Source organism: Melitaea cinxia, chromosome 7 (genome assembly GCF_905220565.1).
Source record: "Melitaea cinxia chromosome 7, ilMelCinx1.1, whole genome shotgun sequence".
In the NCBI taxonomy this organism is placed as follows: domain Eukaryota; kingdom Metazoa; phylum Arthropoda; class Insecta; order Lepidoptera; family Nymphalidae; genus Melitaea; species Melitaea cinxia.
The window spans coordinates 10,785,461-10,803,022 of record NC_059400.1 but is presented as its reverse complement, the minus strand read 5'-3'; the positions used below and the strand labels follow the sequence as shown (position 1 = coordinate 10,803,022).

General features: G+C 33.0%; 1 protein-coding gene across 1 annotated transcript in view; it reads right to left on the bottom strand.

The window, feature by feature from the left end:
- The window catches only part of LOC123655174, a 114,790-nt gene extending 97,837 nt beyond the window's left edge, over positions 1 to 16,953 (bottom strand). Inside the window, exons 1-4 of the mRNA XM_045591009.1 lie at positions 16,933 to 16,953; positions 10,554 to 10,716; positions 5,741 to 5,846; positions 5,023 to 5,185 (exon numbers count right to left, since the gene is read on the bottom strand). Coding sequence (XP_045446965.1) covers positions 5,023 to 5,185; positions 5,741 to 5,846; positions 10,554 to 10,716; positions 16,933 to 16,953 — 453 coding nt within the window. The remainder of the gene's footprint in view (positions 1 to 5,022; positions 5,186 to 5,740; positions 5,847 to 10,553; positions 10,717 to 16,932) is intronic.
- Positions 16,954 to 17,562: the final 609 nt, after the last annotated feature.

The window sequence follows — 17,562 nt, the reverse complement described above, 5'->3', positions numbered from 1 at the left end:
CATTGATTATAACCTAATGGCCAAATTGGCCATTAGTACTATCTAAGAATGATACAACCTTACACATTCAGAATTTTATATCTGGTCTAAGCCAAAAAGAATTCTTGAACAAAATTTTGTATATCACAATTAATCTATATAAATATAAATGAATGTTGCTAAGCGCATACACAACTCGAGAGTGGTTCGACTAATTCGGCTAATTTATTTTTTTTATGTTCCTTAAGGCCCACGGAAGGTTTTAATACTAAAAAAATAAAAAATTTGTGTTAACTTTTGACGGAACGAAGTCTGTCCGGGTAGCTAGTATCGTAATAAAAACTTCTATTATTCTTTTATTTCATTGAAATTTTTTTTAACACTACAGTCAGTCTTGTGGTTTTACGTTAACAATTATTTAACATGATACAAGAATAATTGCGTTTGCAGGCAAACGAAGAAAAAACGACTTCAATTAGGTATATCGACAAGTAATACAACGTAAGTAAACGAAAAAATAGTCAAGTGAATACGCATTATCAAGATCTGATTACAACTTTTGGAGTAATCTTGAGTAATCTTGATTTGGAGAATCTCGATGAAATTTTCGATTAAATTAAAAATCATTAAAATCGGTACACCCAGTAAAAAGTTATGCGGATTTTCGAGAGTTTCCCTCGATTTCTCTGGGATCCCATCATCAAATCCTGGTTTACTTATCATGGTACCAAACTAGGGATTTCTCCTTTCCAACAAAAGATTTATCAAAATCGGTTCATAAACGACGGAGTTAGCCCCGAACATTCATAAAAAAATATATACGGTCGAATTGAGTAACCTCCTCCTTTTTTTGAAATTGGTTAAAAGTATTTAAATTTTTATAAAAATACTTCTGACTAAAAAGCGAAACTGTAACAATTGATGTTGACGGAGTTAAGTCTTGCGGATCGGCTTTTCAATATAATTCATGATACCTTATTTTACTTTGTTTTAACTACCCAGTCTAAGATTTTAGTAGAAATATTGTTATATACTGTAGAAAATATTAAGGATAGATTTGTAAGGAGTTAATTCTACATAACAAAATATTACGACTTACATCCTCTACAAGATGGCGCTAGTTTTAGAAGTTTATCTTATATATGGATGGCGCTAGTCTAAGCTATTTATTTACACGCTAATTACATTTATAATTATTTCAGATAAACATGCTCAGTATGAGGTGAGATTTACACAAGGTGCAGGTACAATATTTATATTCTAAACTAGAAGTCGGTATATTAGATAACAAAATACCTATAATAAAAAAGTGCGAGCGAACAAAGTACACATGTCAGAAGTGAAACTTCTTCTTCTTCTAACAAATTTTTAAGTCACGTTTATATTTATACAAATCTAAAGCTTTAGATTTCCGTTCCAGCGCCATCTAGTTAGTCTGCAATGTAATACTATCGATATTAATGTAACAACCTTTTTAGTTTCTATAGTACACGCTAGGTGGCTCTGTTGTTCGACAAAAGCATTGCCCATCTTCGTGACGCTAATATTATTATTGATTGATTGAATGATTGGTTTAATGGCTTTCAGTTGTGCCAAAGAAGCACGGTTGATTCCGCCAATGTCACGTAGAGTGGAGAACACACGAAGGAGATTAATTGGTCGGTGCAGTAGAGATAACAGTCTCTATTTAATTTTGAAAACAGGCAAAATAGTCAGACTTTCATTGTTACACCAATATCATTATTATTGCATTTCATCCGTAAAAATTATACCCTCAAGAAGTTTCACTTCAAAAAATTGTTTTAATAAGTATTGTTGTTTTTTCTTTTCTTAATTAAGGTAATTTAATTACTATTATCATTATTTGAATATCTCCTAAATTTTATCTCCTGTCTAAAATCTGGTTTGTTAATCTGTTTTCACATGTTTTAAAATGTCATAAAAGGTTAATAATTTTGGAAAAATAAATTCGAATACATTTAGAGATAATTTTACTCATTTTCGACGACGCGTTGGCGCAACGCTCACTGCACTGATTTGTTGCACTGGCGGTTACGGGTTCGATCCCCGCACATGACAGACAGATTGTCCAGTATTGGCCATACAGATGTTTGCCGTGGTCTGGGTTTTTGTGCAGTCCTTGTGGGTCTCCCCAACGTGACTCGGACAGCACGATAAGCTGTCGGTCCCAGTTGTTATCATGTACACCTGATAAAGATCGTTACTCATAGTAGGGAATATAACCGTCAACTCACATTGGACCAGTGTGATGGATAAAGCTCTGGTCCTACATGGGGAAAAAGGCCTATGCCCAGCAGTTGGATACTACAGGCTGAAACGTGTACTCAATTATTACATGAAATTAATATCATTCATTTGTTTTAAAATAAGCGACATGACGTAAAACGTTAAAACATTTTACTTGACAAGTAATATTATCAATTACAACATAAGTAACAAAACATGTTAAAAACATTACTAAGTCATAAATAAATATGTTCAAAAGTAAGAGTTTAATTTATAAATAATTTAATATATAATAGTAATAATCTGTTCTGCATATAATTTAAATTTAATTTGTATATTACTTTATCAGCAATTATTCGACTAAAACATTCATGGCAAAAAAGAACTCATAGTATTATACTTAACCTAAGTGCACAACTCTTGTTGGTAAACATAACTTACATATAATTTATGGAGGGTACAGGGGAGAAGAATAATATTTATATATCAGAAAGCGTCCGTCGAAATACATTAAATTAGGGTGGCGTCAAATTAGCATCAGAATAAATCTTAAGCTTCACGTTCTCTGTAATTGCTCACTTCATATCATGCATTTAGCGATATTAGCGTCATTGCGGTCGAATTTTGAACTATAATTGCTACATTCATACCATACGCTTTGTCTTTAAACCAGCGTGATTGTGGAAAGCAGAATTTGTCAAAAGTTTTACTGAAAGCAGTGTCTAACGAGTTAACTTGTGTATTTGCATCCACAAATTTCAAAACAATCTCAACGGCATAAGCCAAATTACTGCTTGTGGATCTAGCAACAAAAAATAAAACTTAATAAGATAGCTAACATCGGCACATTATTTTATAAACCTAGGCGAAATATTATCTGATGCTGGACCTTTTAATATATCAAGACTTTTAAGAAACTTAACTAATGCTTGTCGGTCAATACTTATATTGGAAAATGAGTCAGAGTGATTCCATAACAAATTCAAGTCAAAGATCAATTAATACAATACAATGAACAATGAAGACATGGGATTTATATATTACAGGATAATATAATGAGGAAAAGTAGCCACCAAACATGTTACATAATTGTCATATCCGATACTAGTCACATCTCCGTCATGTGATAAGAATGCGGTAAAAATACTTGCGAGAAATGACCTAATAATTTTGTGATTTTGTTTTAATTTTTTTTTCAGTCTTATTGTTATAGGATTCGTAGCATTTTTAACAGCGCTTATTACATAATTGCAGTGAAATCTTATATAAAGCATTTTATACTTTTTTAATCTTATTTTATACTTATCTAAGGTAATATAATCAATAACATAATTTATAAACCGGCCTAGAGTAATTTTTTACTGTAATAGGTGGCACGTACTGCTTGATTAACTACAGCTCAAGTCTATCTATACTAATATTATAAAGAGGTAAAGTTTATAACTTTGTTTGTATGTAGGGGGTAATCTTCGCAAATACTGATCCAATCATGAAAATTCTTTCACTAACAGAAAGCTACACTATTCAGGAGTGACATATATTTGATTGTAATTGAACAAAAAATTCAGTAAATAAGAAAAAATGGTAAATAAACTAACGCCATCTATCGCTATTAAAAAACAATTTATTAGTCTTTCGACGTTATTAATTTAGTCTTATTTTAGTCTATCGGCGACGTTTTCTCGATTTTTGATAGATGGCGTTGAAGCAACATATTATTTATTTAAGTGCTATAAAATTTGTTCTTTAAAGTATGTTATTTGGTTAATATAATTATAATTAACGCTCAACGAAGTGGGCACGGGTCGGCTAGTCATAGTATATATTTAGCATAATGTTGGGATATCAGTAATTCTCCTAAAAAGGCCACACTAATCGGAACAATTCATATAGTCTTTTATAGCAAGTTAATCTGATTTTAAGAACTTTAGTTTTATAGAGTTAATTAAAATAAGTATAGTTAATAAAAATAATAAGTTATATAATTTCTCGCTGATTGTTAGATATATTGTTTTCGATGTCAAAAGACAATGTATCGCGTTTTTTTGCACTGAGGTAAGAAGATAATATGAGGATTTGTTGTTTAGTTAAAATAACAAAAACTTTAGTTTATTTTTTAACCAACTAGGTACTAAATATACTTAGTTTCACAATTCTACTGCACTTTTTTATATGTTACCTCATAACTTTTTACTGTGTGATTAAATTAGATAGTTTTTTTTTAATCAATAGCTAGTGTTTTTGTAATTTCAGATTTTCGGATTTTAGATCTGACCAATAATTTTTGATTTATTTCTAATAATGCGTTTGTAATTAATTATTTTTATGTTTTATTTATTACTTGGTGATGTAAATTGAAGGCGGTTTTTTTTAATTTGCGAGTAAACATTTAAACCACTGGGTTGTAAACAAGCGAACCGGACGGACCCGGTTAGCGGTTATCGTAGCCTTAGGGTGACAGCAACACCAGCAACATCACAAGCATGTTGTCGACCCCACCTAGCTATCTAGCTATACTCACCACGGGCAACAACGTACAACAATACGTATTTGAGAGCAGTAAGTATTATTTAGCTGTGATCTTATGTAACGTTGAAGTACTTTTGCAATTGGGCTGTTCCGAATTTCGTTTAAAATATGTCTTGTTGTGCCCTATCTCAATAATTTTTCAAGAGAATTATTTTTCGACACATTTGATATATTTTTTTATTTATGAAATTCTTTACTTTTAGGTTTTGGTTGTACTTGTTACTTTGATTGTTTCTGTTGACAAATCATGTAATTTATTAAACTAACATGTATAACTTTAGCCTGTTCATCAATCGCAGACACGAGTAGCGTGCGATGCTTCCGAGGTTTGTGCTCCTGCGCGTGCGCATGCGCGCGAGCGTGCGCGCGGCGCTTGCGCCGGCGCCGGCGACGCTCCAGCTCCAACTGCTCGGAACTGTTTAACTCCTCCCTGCAGAGAAAAATAGCAATGAAAAAAGAAAATTTTAACCAGCTTAAATGTTACTATATGAAGCTTTTATTATTTCTAGCCAATGATTTATGAAAATATAAATTAATTTGTTTTCATATATTTGAAATTATTTCATGTTTATAAAGGAGCATTTGATATAACAACGTAATTTTATGTATGTGTTGAGATGATGTGTTGGTATGGGCAGTCGCATCTCGTACTCTAGGTGCCCGTACATTTATTGATGGATGAAAAATATGTTTTTAAAGTAAGTATGAAACAATTTGTTACTACATTTACGACTTATTGGATTCGATTTTATTATTAAATTGTAATATATAATATTATTTTCAATCACTACATGAAATAAATGCTAGTTATTTTATATACATCGTAACGTCCAAGATTACCATAGGTTATGGACACTTGAAACACCAGGAGCATAGCAAACATTTTACCCTTATTCCTCCTGTGTGAGCAGTATCATTTAGATATGACTTTCTGTAAGTTTTAAATAAGTTCACAATACATAATTATATTATAATACCTACTAACCTTTGCGTGTGTAACTTAAGTTTTTTCTTCTTATGTTTTTCTAGCTCATTTTCAGTCCAGTGCGATGGAAGCCTCTCGCCGGGACTGCCTACGATCGACGCCTCCTCTAGAAAAATATTTTTTAATTTATGAAAATCGTTATAAACAACAATATTTAGTAGTACTTTAATTATATTTTAAGCTAATCGTCATTGTATTCTCATTGTTTTAATTTTCATATCTAATAGCTTTCTTGAATCTACAACAATAAAAAACAACATACATATATATAAATATTTTAGTTGGTTTAAAAAGTTAGTGTTGGATTTTAAACTATTGCTGATACAATTTTAAAAATTGATAAAACTGGTTTCATTCAATCCTAGTCTTAATACTATCGTATTAAGCATTTTTAAATAATGTTTTTTGTAATTTATTAATAAACTAGCTTTCTGTTCGTAGATTACACGGTCTGGTTATTACGTTTTCTATCCCATTGAAATATAGTATAGGCTATGGCTTGATCATAACGTAGCATTATTTTGGGACTGGATCAGACAAAAGCTCATGTGTTTCTACTTTTTAATATTAGTTTTTGGATAGCGAGAGGAACGTGGTGTGAAGAATCACGTCCGCCATCGAAAAGGGAGGATCCTCCGACCAGACGGAAGTTGTGTCTGGCGGGCTAACGCCCCCGACGGTTGTTGTCGGGATCTTGTATATATACTTAATCACTTTGAAAACTCTGATAGCGCGATGTAGCATACGTCAGTTTTCTCTAATTACCGCCACAAGTTAAAACAAAAAATTATTACAAATTAATCTTATAATTAAAATTATTATTTGCTTAACGACAATTAAAACCAGAATAGTAGATTGAAACCCCATCAAAGAGTGTTGACAGTTTATCGAATTTGTATAGAACAGCACTAAATTTGAAACTTTTGAATGAATAACAAAAAAAAATGTATATATACACGTTTTATAAGAAATACCTGGATGAGGACTGAGCTTTGCTAGCTTTTTTTATAAATCGTGTTTTTTGGAAATTTTATGTAAATAGGAATTACATACTGATGAAATATGAGTAATATTTTACGATCTTACCGATATAATAATAAAAAATATAAACTGGTTATTTAAATAAAAAATCATGAGTGCAATTAGAAAAATAGAGAAAAAATAATCGATCTGAAGACATTTGAATTTAAACCAGAGTCATCTCAGTTCGGGACCGCCTGATTTCCAACCTGACTGTTATAACTTTATAGATAATTCACATAATTCTGAAAACACGAATAAAACAAAATTACCTAAAAATGAAGAAAGAGAAAATACCTAGAGAAATTACCTAGCTAGATCGATTTATCACCCCTAAACCCGCTGCATACTAGATTTCATAAAAATCGTTGGAGCCGTTTTCGAGATTTAGATTATATATATACAAGAATTATGCATTTAAAGGTATTAGATAGATTAAAGGTATTAGATAAAGATAAAGGTAAAATTTATTGAATAAATATTATGCCTACATTAACATTATTCGAGCTCTGAAGTAACGTGTAAGAGGTACGCAAACTTTGAAGCCTTTTATCCTTTATCTCCAACAACCACTCTTGTGTAAAAATACTTTTGAACCTTTTTTAAGGAATTGACTTACATACATTTTATTACGAATATTTATTAGTGAAAATTCTACCGCCATCAAATTATTTACGGAAAATCGTATAAGCGATTTTTCATCCCGCGTAATAAATCGCGTGACACTCACGTAGATCAGATACTCTCAGACTAGGCTACGAAAAAAATTATTTAAAAAGACTTTTATGTTTTGTGGATGTAATTGTTTTTAAAGCAATATTTTATTAATACTAGCTGACCCTGCGAAAAACATACTTCTTTATTTTTTTATGCATATATATATATACGAGTTTGTACTCGTACAAAGTTTGTACTTTGTTCTGAAAATAACAAAAACAAAAAAGCAATAGTCGTCGGCGCAGTCGTTTGGATGCTATGCGCTTTTCTACATACAGTACGGCGATTCGTTTTTATAGATTCAAAAATAAGCATATCTTTTCGTCATAATTGTTTTCATTATCTCTGTATTTATTCATTCATGTATTTCATTCAAACGTATTGTATTTATATGCGTATGGATTTTAATATATACCTCTGCTAGCGATAAGACCTCTCTGTGTACACTATTCCTTATTTGTAATACGTTATTGTTTTTACTTTTGTTGTATACAAAAAGAAGAGTAATAGAGAGTATAAATAATTAAATAAACTTTTCTCTTGATAAAACACATACCTAATTATGTAATAATTGTTTAAGATGCATAAATATATTCTTGCAAAGTAATTACAGTACCTACTGTTTATTAAATTCCGTAGATAAGCGTAAGCGTCAGAGCAATTAATTCTTTCGTCTCGAGTACCATACTAACATCCTCAAAAGAAATCACTTTCCATAAATATTATTGATACCAACAAAACATGTAGATACTCTATCTATTCTCAATTAATTTTTTTTTAGAGAAATATTAAAACTATAAAATAATAGTTCAAAAGATTGTGATACAGTTTAATTATCTACTTTAATTAATAAGAAGCAAAAAAATCGATCATGACTTAATTACATTTGTAATAACTATCTGTTATTGTATGTGTTTTTAAATTTTATAAGTATCACAAGACCATATCATACAGTTACTCACACGTACATAACATAATTTTGTTTGGGTTTAGGTGAAACTTCTTTTCGATTTTACACGAAATCAATTTCGATATGTACCCTATTCAATAAAAAAATCATTTCAATCGGACGACCTTTACAAATTTATGCTCGATTGAATCGGAAAACGTGAAAATTCAAAAGGTTAACGCCTTCTTGCTACTTTTCTATGTTTATTCTCAAATAAATCGTTTTTAAAAGTAAGGCGTGATTTATATATTACGTGGATTTATACATCTTTATTTTTAATAAATCAATAATCAATCTTCTAATATATAAAATTCTCGTGTGTCGTCACAGTGTTAAGAACCAAACTCCTCCGAAACGGCTTGACCGATGCTTATGAAAAATTTTATACATATTATTATTGATAGGACTGAGAATCGGTCGTAAACTATTTTTTAAACCCCTAAGTAAAAAGGGTGGCCCAACCTAATTATTTTTTATTTTATTTTTTTTATTTTTTTTTACAATTTTTTTTTATTTTTTCTCTTATGATTTTGCATTGAAAAATACGTATAACCCTAAATTTTAACCCTTCAACCACCAACTCTTATTTTTAATAGCGTTTAGCGGCAAAACAACGTTTGCCGGGTCAGCTAGTCTTAATATAAAATTATCTGTGTCAGAAGAACGAATTCTGTTTGTAAACAATCAATCATCGCCTATTTTCGTACTCTCGGAAGTACAGATATCCTTTGTTTCTTTTTTTTTGTTTCAACGACAGAATTCAAGAACTATCTAAATCGAAATAAGATTATTCGTATTAAAATAACAAAACATAAAAGTGTCATTTCAAGTAATTAATCTTCCCCTCTTTTATAAGTAGTACTTACTCTTAGACAAGATATTTAACTATTATATTTTAATGTATGATTAATTTTTTTTTACAAGTATAATTTAAATTATAATAAACTATGATTATTATTTGATCACGCTTCAGCCTGTAAAATCCCACTGCTGGACATAGGCCTCTTTCCACATGTAGGAGAAGGATCAGAGCTTAATCCAACATGCTGCTCTAATGCGGGTTGGCAGATATATTCCCTACTATGAGTAACGATCGCTATCAGGTATGTGTACATGGTAACAACCGGGACCGACAGCTTAACGTGCTTTCCGAGGCACGGTGGAAAGACCCACAAGGACGAATAACCAGACCGGTAATAAATATTTGTATAGACACAAACATTCACTCCAAGTGGGAATCGAACCCGTGACCGTCAGTGTTTAAGCGCCGCCGACACGACACACACAACGTTACACCAGAGCGGTCGTCGATTCTACTTGATCGGATTGTTGATATTTGATACAAAAAAAAAAACACAACTATCAAAAATTAAGTAGTCTAAAAAATTAGCGTATTATATTATTATTAATTAAGACCTAGGATGTTTACTTAAAAAAATCATAAAATATTTCTCTAAGCAGGTAGGTAATAATTATTAACATGAAACCGCTCGCAAAAAAGAAGTCATTTACGTAGCCAGAAATTGCCGCGACTTTAAAATATAGCGGTACCAAAATGAAAACTTTTACCCGTAGTTTCGAGCGTCACCAAGCGAAGATTGCGAACATGTTGTACAAGCAAAATAAACAAAATATAGCGGCAAATGTAACTAGAGCTACAAAATTCTTTAGTGGCGTTTCTCATATGTCAACGTGTGTGTGCTCATGGCTGGAGTTATTCAAACTTTCTTCAACTAAGAAGAAAATGGACGTGGTCATCGCCGAATGATAAAGTACAAAAGGAAATTGACTTCATAATTATCAACAAACTAAAATAAGTTATGGAAGTTAGTGAAATCGACTAGTTGAATTTTGACAGCGACTATCGAATGATTCGTAGAAAAGTGTATGGGTTGGAACAGACTAGACGAAGGGCACTAATTAACACAAAACCGTTTCCTTTCTATTCCCGTAAATATTCTTAAGCTTTTAGAAAGTACCCTACTGCAAAATACAAGTGGCTGTAATGACATACAATTTAGATATGGTACTCTAGAAAAAACATTAAAAGGCGCTAATAACATATTAATGTTATTATTAAACGAACAAATTGAATCGGAACAGAATACATAATTATATTACTCTCACCGTCTGAGAGGTGGTTGCGCAGCAGTAAGAGGAGCGGGTGGGTAGCGCGACGCCGCGCATGTTCCGCGTGCAGCGCGCGCGCCTTGCGCTCCACCAGCGCCAGCACCACAGCTTCCAGCCGCGCCGCGCCCGACTCCTCCGTGCATACCGCTTTGTCGACCGTCTGCAACGTTAAATCATCCACCATTAATATCAATAAATTTATTAACTTACTAGCTGTCCCCGCAGCATAAATATTGTAAATATCTCAGGTTCTAGCGGTGTACATGCACCAGATTTAACGTATTCTACTTGCTTAGGTAGTATTTCACTAGTAAACAGTAGTAGCAGTTTTTACGTAATGCGCAAACAAACGTACAGACAGACAAAAAATTTGAAATAATTTTTTGGTTTCTATTAGCCATATGAAGACTGTTCCTAAAATATCTCCTATGCAAAGACAAACTACTATATATGTATACAATGTATATATACTGAGTGAGTGAGTGATGAGGAATGAATTGTGGTCAGCGTTGTCTGTGAATGGTGTGAGCAGTGTCCTCATACGAGCATTGCAATCTCTTTATAGGGATTCTAATGCTTGTGTGAGGATAAACGGAGCATACACTGAATGGCTTAATATCGAAAAAGGTGTTGTAATGTGGGATGTGTAGCGTCACTGTTGCTGTTTAATCTGTTCATGGACAATTGTTTGACAGATTTAAAAGAGAATGAAAGTGGGTTGAGAATGAATGAGTTACTCGTCAAATGTCTTCTCTATGCTGATGACCAAGTATTACTTGCGTCTTCGGCCGAGGAGTTGCAAGAGATGGTAATTGATAGGAGGTTTTGTAAGAAAGGGAATGAAGATGAGTGTAAAGAAGATGAAAGTGATGGTGTTTGAAAGAGATGAGGCAGTGACATACTGCAATATCATGATTGGAGATGAACAAATTGAACAGGTAAATGAGTTTGTGTATTTGGGTTCTAAGTTTACAAGAGATGAAAAGTGTGACAGTGAAAGTGAAGTTGAAAGAAGAGTGAATGCAGGAAACAGGTTGAATGGGGCTTTGCACTCCTTTATGAGCAATCGGAGGGTATCTAACAAGGCTCGTTTAGCTATGCATGAGGGGGTGTTGGTTCCGACGCTCGTGTACGGAAGTGAAAGTTAGGTATGGCAGAAGAAACATAAAAGCAGAATAAATGCAGTTGAGATGAGAGCGTTAAGAAGTATGATATGAGTTCAACTGAGTGACAGGATAAGAAATAGTGAGATAAGCAAGTGGAAAGAAGTGGTCTCTGCCTACCCCCACGGGAAAGAGCCGTGATTAATGTATGTATGTATATAAATACAATATGTGTGTATATGTGAGTGAGTGTGTACGTGTGTGTGTGTGTGTGTGTAAGTGTGTACGTGTGTGTGTGTGTGTGTGTGTGTGTGTGTGTGTGAGTGTGTACGTGTGTGTGTGTGTGTGTGTGTGTGTGTGTGTGTGTGTGCGTGTGACGTGTATGTATGTAAATCGATTCAGAAGATCTAAATCTAAACTTAAAGAATTCAACAAAAAAAGGAGAAATCGTCATAATTATTATATATGGACATACATTAATATATAATGGACTTTATTTAAAACTAAAATAAACAAAATTATTATACAAATTAAAACATTTTAAATATAATATTTTTATAAATATTTTTTAGCCGAATTTTGAAACCTTGCTTTACCATACTTCACCGTTTGCGTAAACTTTGTTACGATTGTCGATTAATTGTCACACATAATCCTATGTATTTTTACTTTTATTACATAAATTATAAACCTTCTTATGTAATCTTACTTTTATGACATAAGTATTCGTTTTACAAATTGTTTAAATAATATTAAGTTAATTTACATATCATTACACCTTGCTATTCATTCGCTAATTATAAATGAATCGTAAAAAAATCTACCTACAACTTAATACACGATCGTATCAAACGTAGAAGATCAATATTAAACTTCCAATGAAAGCTATCTAAAATGAAATTAATTAATATTCACGAAACTCATTTATAATAAACAATTGAATGTAAAATAAAGCCGACTTTAAATAGATTTTTAATTTAAATTACGAATTAAATCGTAAATAAAACCGAATACGTAATATTCATGTTATGAACTCAGTAATTTGTAATGTTAATGTAAACAGACGGTTCAGACCACAAAGGCGCCATGTCTTAATATATCAAGCAAATATTTTCAAAGTCAGTAATCAATAGTCACAATGACTACTGGGTTTCGTATCCAATGGAATATGGCTTGCTTTTTCTTTTCTGTTTTAACGAATCCAAAAAAAGTTACGGGTGCGTTGAGTATATTTATAATACATAATATTGCATGCAAATGTGAAAAATTCTAGTTACGTTATTAGTTAGTTATGTAAAAAACAATATGTTTTTCGTGTATCTTTAAATTGGGCTTATCTCTGATGACAGAAAAAGAAACAAAAAACCCATCATCTAATATTTTTTTTAACGTAACCAAAGTTTTAAAACTCCCTTCAACCGTTCTCGTAACATTAAATACAGTAATACCGACATTTTATTAGCCGAATTAAATTACGTCAAAGTGAAACGCGTGTCTAAGACCAGACTTTGCTACTGCTCGAATTCTAAAACAAAATACAAACACACTATGAAATAGTATTTGTAAAAACTATGAATATACGCATACCTATGTTCAGGCAGCATCTAATATGTAGTAAAATATATTACTATTTACGATAAAGGTATAACCCATTACTACAGCAAACATAAATGTCGATAAGTCCTCGCTTGTATTTGAGATTTGTTGAACATTATTTTAGGGCGTCGTAGACGATACGGAGACCATAAACACGATCTTTGACGACAATGACTTTTTTATACAACATGAGACACGAGAAAACCTTTTTAGAAATCGGCGTTATGTTAAATGAGATATGCATGATAAATAAACAATAAAGAAAGGCTTCTCGGCCCCCAGTATGATTCTCTCCTGTGTCAGGGTTCCGGAAACACACACAATACACAAGCAAAATTGCCCAGACCACGACAAATATCTATATAGCCAATACAAATGTCTGTCGTGAGCCGGGATCGAACTCGCGACAGAGAGCGCAACAGACACGTACTATGACCGCTACGCTAAAGCGTTGTCATGATATTATAATATGATTTCTATTTTATCCACACTTAGTTGATAACGTTTTTTAACCGACTTCAAAAAAGGAGGAGATTACTAAATTCGACCGTATATATTTTTTATGTATGTTCGGGGATAACTCCGTCGTTTATGAACCGATTTTGATAATTCTTTTTTTTTTTTGTTGGAAAGGAGATATCCCTAGTTTGGTACCATGATAAGGAAACCAGGATCTGATGATGGGATCCTAGAGAAACCAAGGGAAACTCTCGAAATCTAACTATAACTTTTTACTAGGTGTACAGATTTTGATGATTTTTAATTTAATCGAAAGCCGATGTTTATCATGTGGTCACATTTAAATTTCATCAATATCTGATTACAACTTTTGGAGTAATCTTTGATAATGCGTATTTACTTGACAATTTTTTCGTCTACCTACGTTGTATTACTTGTCGATATAATTGAAGTCGGTTTTTCTTTGTTTGCCTGCAAACACTCTTATGTTATATAACAAATACATTTTTGAAATTATATTTAAAATATCCTTACCCTACCTTAGTTTGTAATATATCTATCTGATGTTACCATGACCATTAAAATTCAGACTTCTTTTTTTAACATTCGCTAAGTGTGTTTAATATAAATATTGAATATATTTTCATATTTTATGTACATATCAATTACCTTGCATTTTAAATGCTCTTAGATTTATGGTTTTATCTGTATCTGATAGCAAAATAATATCACGGTTTCACGATGAAATTGATAAGTTACATAAAATTTAATACCGTTAATACAATTATTACTTTAAAATACAACACATTCAAATAGATTGTGGTTAATAGTATGATGTGATAAATAAAACGATATAATTGTAGAAACTCATATTTTAAAAATGCAGATTAATTAACTATACAGAAAAGTTAGTAAAATGACAATTCTAACTCATAGCCACAAACGTATCCTTGCCTGTAAATCATAAGTAAAAGAAAAATATCGAAGGATTTCCAAAATATTTGTCGAGGAATAAAACATTTATTCTTAAATATGTAACTGTAAGTGCGAAAGCCTCTACACCCTTACTCACAGCTCTACCTAAATAAACCTTATGGAGTTATTTTAAGCCCAGGGGAAGAATATAAGCTAGTTGTCATAACGTTTAATGTATAGTGCCTTAGAGACATGGATATAGCGCTAAAATGCCTTGTAGTTAATATATTATTAAAAGAAATATAAGTAAAAAATACCAAGAAATTAATATAACAAGATATTAAAATATTCGACGTAGAACTAAGAATCTCGATTTATTATCGAGTTCACGTGTGTGTCACTGGATGTATTATTTATACAAAATTAAAAAAAAAAAAACATTTATACATGACAGTGCTTAAAGACGTAACGAAGTGGTAGCTAAGATTATAATAAATTCACCCTCATTCAATGTTCATGCAAGCGTTATAGAACATTCATGATTTTTACTTATGTACATGTACTAACATGAGTGATGGGATTACAGAACAACACAGAAAACCTACTGATGGTCATTCTGTATTTTTTCCAAATGTTATCCTGTTATTAGAAAAGCTTCACAAAATAAATAAATAAACGCTTCACACTTGACGGCCCCCAGTAGGAGTTCCCCTATGTCGCATAAACGCCCAGGCCATGACAAACAGATCGAACCCGCAGTGCTAGCCAGTGCTGCGACCGCTGCGCCAATGCGTTGTCAATTATTTCTATAGCTATTTGTATTTTTATGGCTAGGCAAATATTATCATGTAAATCGCAAAATTCAGTAGATCATAGATTAATTACTACACAATTTAACACCTTATTTCTTCATTTCTGTTTTTTCAATGTATTGGTGTATAACAAATTAAAAACGTATCACAAACATACATAATATACATAAGAGAGTAAATGAAATGAAACTAAATAAAAATATTTATTACGCCACGAGTAGAGTAACATTTCAAAAAAATAAATAAAGAATCACGGTAGCGAATCAACTAAAACCTTCAAAACTACAAACTTACATACTACATTACAAACATATTTAAAGTACTCATTTTGATGCAATAATCTTAAGTAAATGACAATATTTGCTATTTTGCTCTAATCTCTAGTGTCTCTATTATGCCCTCGGCTTTATTAAATATTACAAGAACTAACTTACTAACTACTTAACTAACTAACTACTTAACCTAATATACCTAGTCTTGGCCGAGAGGAAAAAAAGCAGGAGAAAAAAACTTTGAGTACTCATTTCAAATTAAAGCTGGTTTAAAAAAATATCAATTTATGACCATGAAATGATCATAACAAACACGAGACAGCCAATCGTGTGTGCCGAAATCACCATAACTGAGGTAGGGCACAGCAGGGATTTCCTGCTCAAAATATGGAGCAGCCCGACTGGGGAAGTATCTCGACCTTACAGAAGACCACAGCTAAATATTACTGTTTTCAAGCAGTATTGTGTTCCTGCTGGTGAGTAAGGTGACCAGAGCTCCTGGGAGGGATTGGAGATAGGGTCAGCAACGCGCTTGCGATGCTTCTGATGTTGCAGGCGTCTATAAGCTACGGTAATTGCTTACCATCAGGTGAGCCGTACGCTTGTTTGCCGACCTAGTTACATAAAAAAAAGAAATTATGCCACCGGCTTACAATATTTGTAGCTATATCTATTGACAAGACGGAACATAGAAATAGCCTGGTCAAAAAAAAGTATGTGTATGCAATTCACACACGGCAGAAGTAAAACTTCTGAAAAGTCGTTAGATGGTATGTGAAAATGATGTAATAATGTATTCTATATCATTCTCTCCTATACATTTATGTGTTTTTTCTTCAGCGTGGCGCATTTTATGTTTCATCAAGATTAAAATCATAGCGATTAAAGATAACAGAAACGAACGCTATCAGGTGTACATGACACCAACCGGGACCGACAGTTTAACGTGCTCTCCGAGACACGGTGGGGACTAACGACCAGACTGGAAATAAATACTTGTACAAACACAAATATCCACTCCAACTATCGGTGTTTAGGCGCCGCCGACACGGCACACGCACCATTACACCAGAACGGTCGTCAGTTATTGGAGTACTTTTACCGGCATTTGTACGATAGCGATGAGTAACATTTGTATGGTATGGATTAGCATTTGATTCTTAATAATTCTATAAAGCATTACAATTATTGTGTTAGAATTATATGACTATGAACTTACATCGGTCGACTGCTGGCGCATGGTGACCGCGCGGCCGGCCCATGTGGCCGATCATCGCCTCGCGGCAGCCGCTACCGCGCCCCACATTGCACCTGCCGAAAACGTAATTGTACAAATACAGATGAGCAGATGGACAGTGGAACTTTGGCATTGAAACAGCCTTCCAATGACTTTTATTTTTAAATGGCATTACATTAATGTTTTATTGAAATCCTAGACAAGTATCAGCTTTCGAATAAAGCAAGAATCATTTTTTTTTATATCACTAGGCCGGCAAATAAGCGTACAGCTCACCTTATGGTAAGAGATTACCGTAGCTTATAGATGCCTGCAACACCTGCAGCATCGCAAGCGCGTTGCCGACCCAATCCACAATCCCCCTAAGGAGCTCTGGTCACCTTACTTACCAACGGGAAAACAATACTGCTTGAAAACAGTATTATTTAGCTGTGATCATCTGTAAGGTCGACGTACTTCCCCAGTCGGGCTGCTCCATATTTTGAGCAGGCAATTCCTGCTGTGCCCTACCTCAGTTATAAAATCAGTACGCCCAATAAAAAGTCATGAGGCAACGCCTGGCCATATTGCTGCAAAATAGGCCTCCACAAGTTCGCGCCAAAAATGGCGCAA